Source organism: Monopterus albus, unplaced genomic scaffold (assembly GCF_001952655.1).
Source record: "Monopterus albus unplaced genomic scaffold, M_albus_1.0 scaffold277.1, whole genome shotgun sequence".
Lineage (NCBI taxonomy): Eukaryota > Metazoa > Chordata > Actinopteri > Synbranchiformes > Synbranchidae > Monopterus > Monopterus albus.
The window spans coordinates 629,527-630,533 of NW_018128157.1; the positions used below are offsets into that span (position 1 = coordinate 629,527).

Genomic DNA, 1,007 nt, shown 5'->3' on the forward strand with positions numbered 1-1,007 from the left:
CACAGATATCCACTTCCTTTCTTAGCCTAGCTTCCACTCCTCTTTCCCATAGCTTCATTGTGTGGCTCATCAACTTTATACCTCTGTAGTTGCTACAACTCTGCACATCACCCTTGTTCTTAAAGATCAGCACTAGTACACTTCTCCTCCATTCCTCAGGCATCTTCTCACTCTCTAAAATCCTGTTGAACAAACTAGATAGAAACTCCACTGCTGTCTCTCCTAGACACTTCCACACCTCTACAGGTATGTCATCTGGACCAACAGCCTTTCCACTCTTCATCCTCCTCAGAGCCTTCCTCACCTCATCCTTTCTAATCTTTGCTACTTCCTGCTCTACAATATTCACCTCTTCCCCCCCTTCTTTCCCTCTCATTTTCCTCATTCATCAGTTCCTCAAAATACTCCTCCATCTTCTCTGCACACTCTCCTCACTTGTTAGCAATTTAAGACAATTTAATGTATGCAAATGAGTCCCAAACATCAACATGCCAAGTAACAACAACATAAAGAACCAACCTTAAAGCCAAACCAGGGAAAAACAAAACATTTTTTAGAAAAAACTCAGCTGAAGAATGCTGGATGAAAGAAAGATAAAACAAAAGTGTGCAGACTGCTCCTGACCTTTGTCACAGAAGCGCCCCCCCCAGCCCGGTTCACAGCTGCACTGCCATGGCTGCTGACAGGACCCATGCATGCAGCCGGGCATTGGCATGCAGCGCTCACAGCGCTCACCGTCCCAGCCAGGATCACATCTGCACATGCAGACAAACAAGGAAACTAATCACAACATCACCATCGTATCATCGCATGTGGTCAGTTTTAACTGCTGTCACTGAATCAGCCCCAGGACCTTAACCTAATAATCCATCCATCCATTTTCCTCCGCTTATCCGGAAACGGGTCGTGGCGGCAGCAGTCTAAGCAAAGATGCCCAGACCTCCCTCTCTCCAGACACTTCCTCCAGCTCCTCCGGGGGAAATCCGAGGCGTGACCAGGCCAGCCGC

At 47.6% G+C, this 1,007-nt stretch overlaps 1 protein-coding gene across 1 annotated transcript in view; it reads right to left on the reverse strand.

Moving 5' to 3' along the window:
• Positions 1–862, reverse strand: part of dlk2 (delta-like 2 homolog (Drosophila)) — a 3,567-nt gene extending 2,705 nt beyond the window's left edge. The window contains exon 1 of the mRNA XM_020622257.1: positions 625–862. Coding sequence (XP_020477913.1) covers positions 625–763 — 139 coding nt within the window. The 5' untranslated portion in view covers positions 764–862. The remainder of the gene's footprint in view (positions 1–624) is intronic.
• Between the last annotated feature and the right edge of the window lie 145 nt (positions 863–1,007).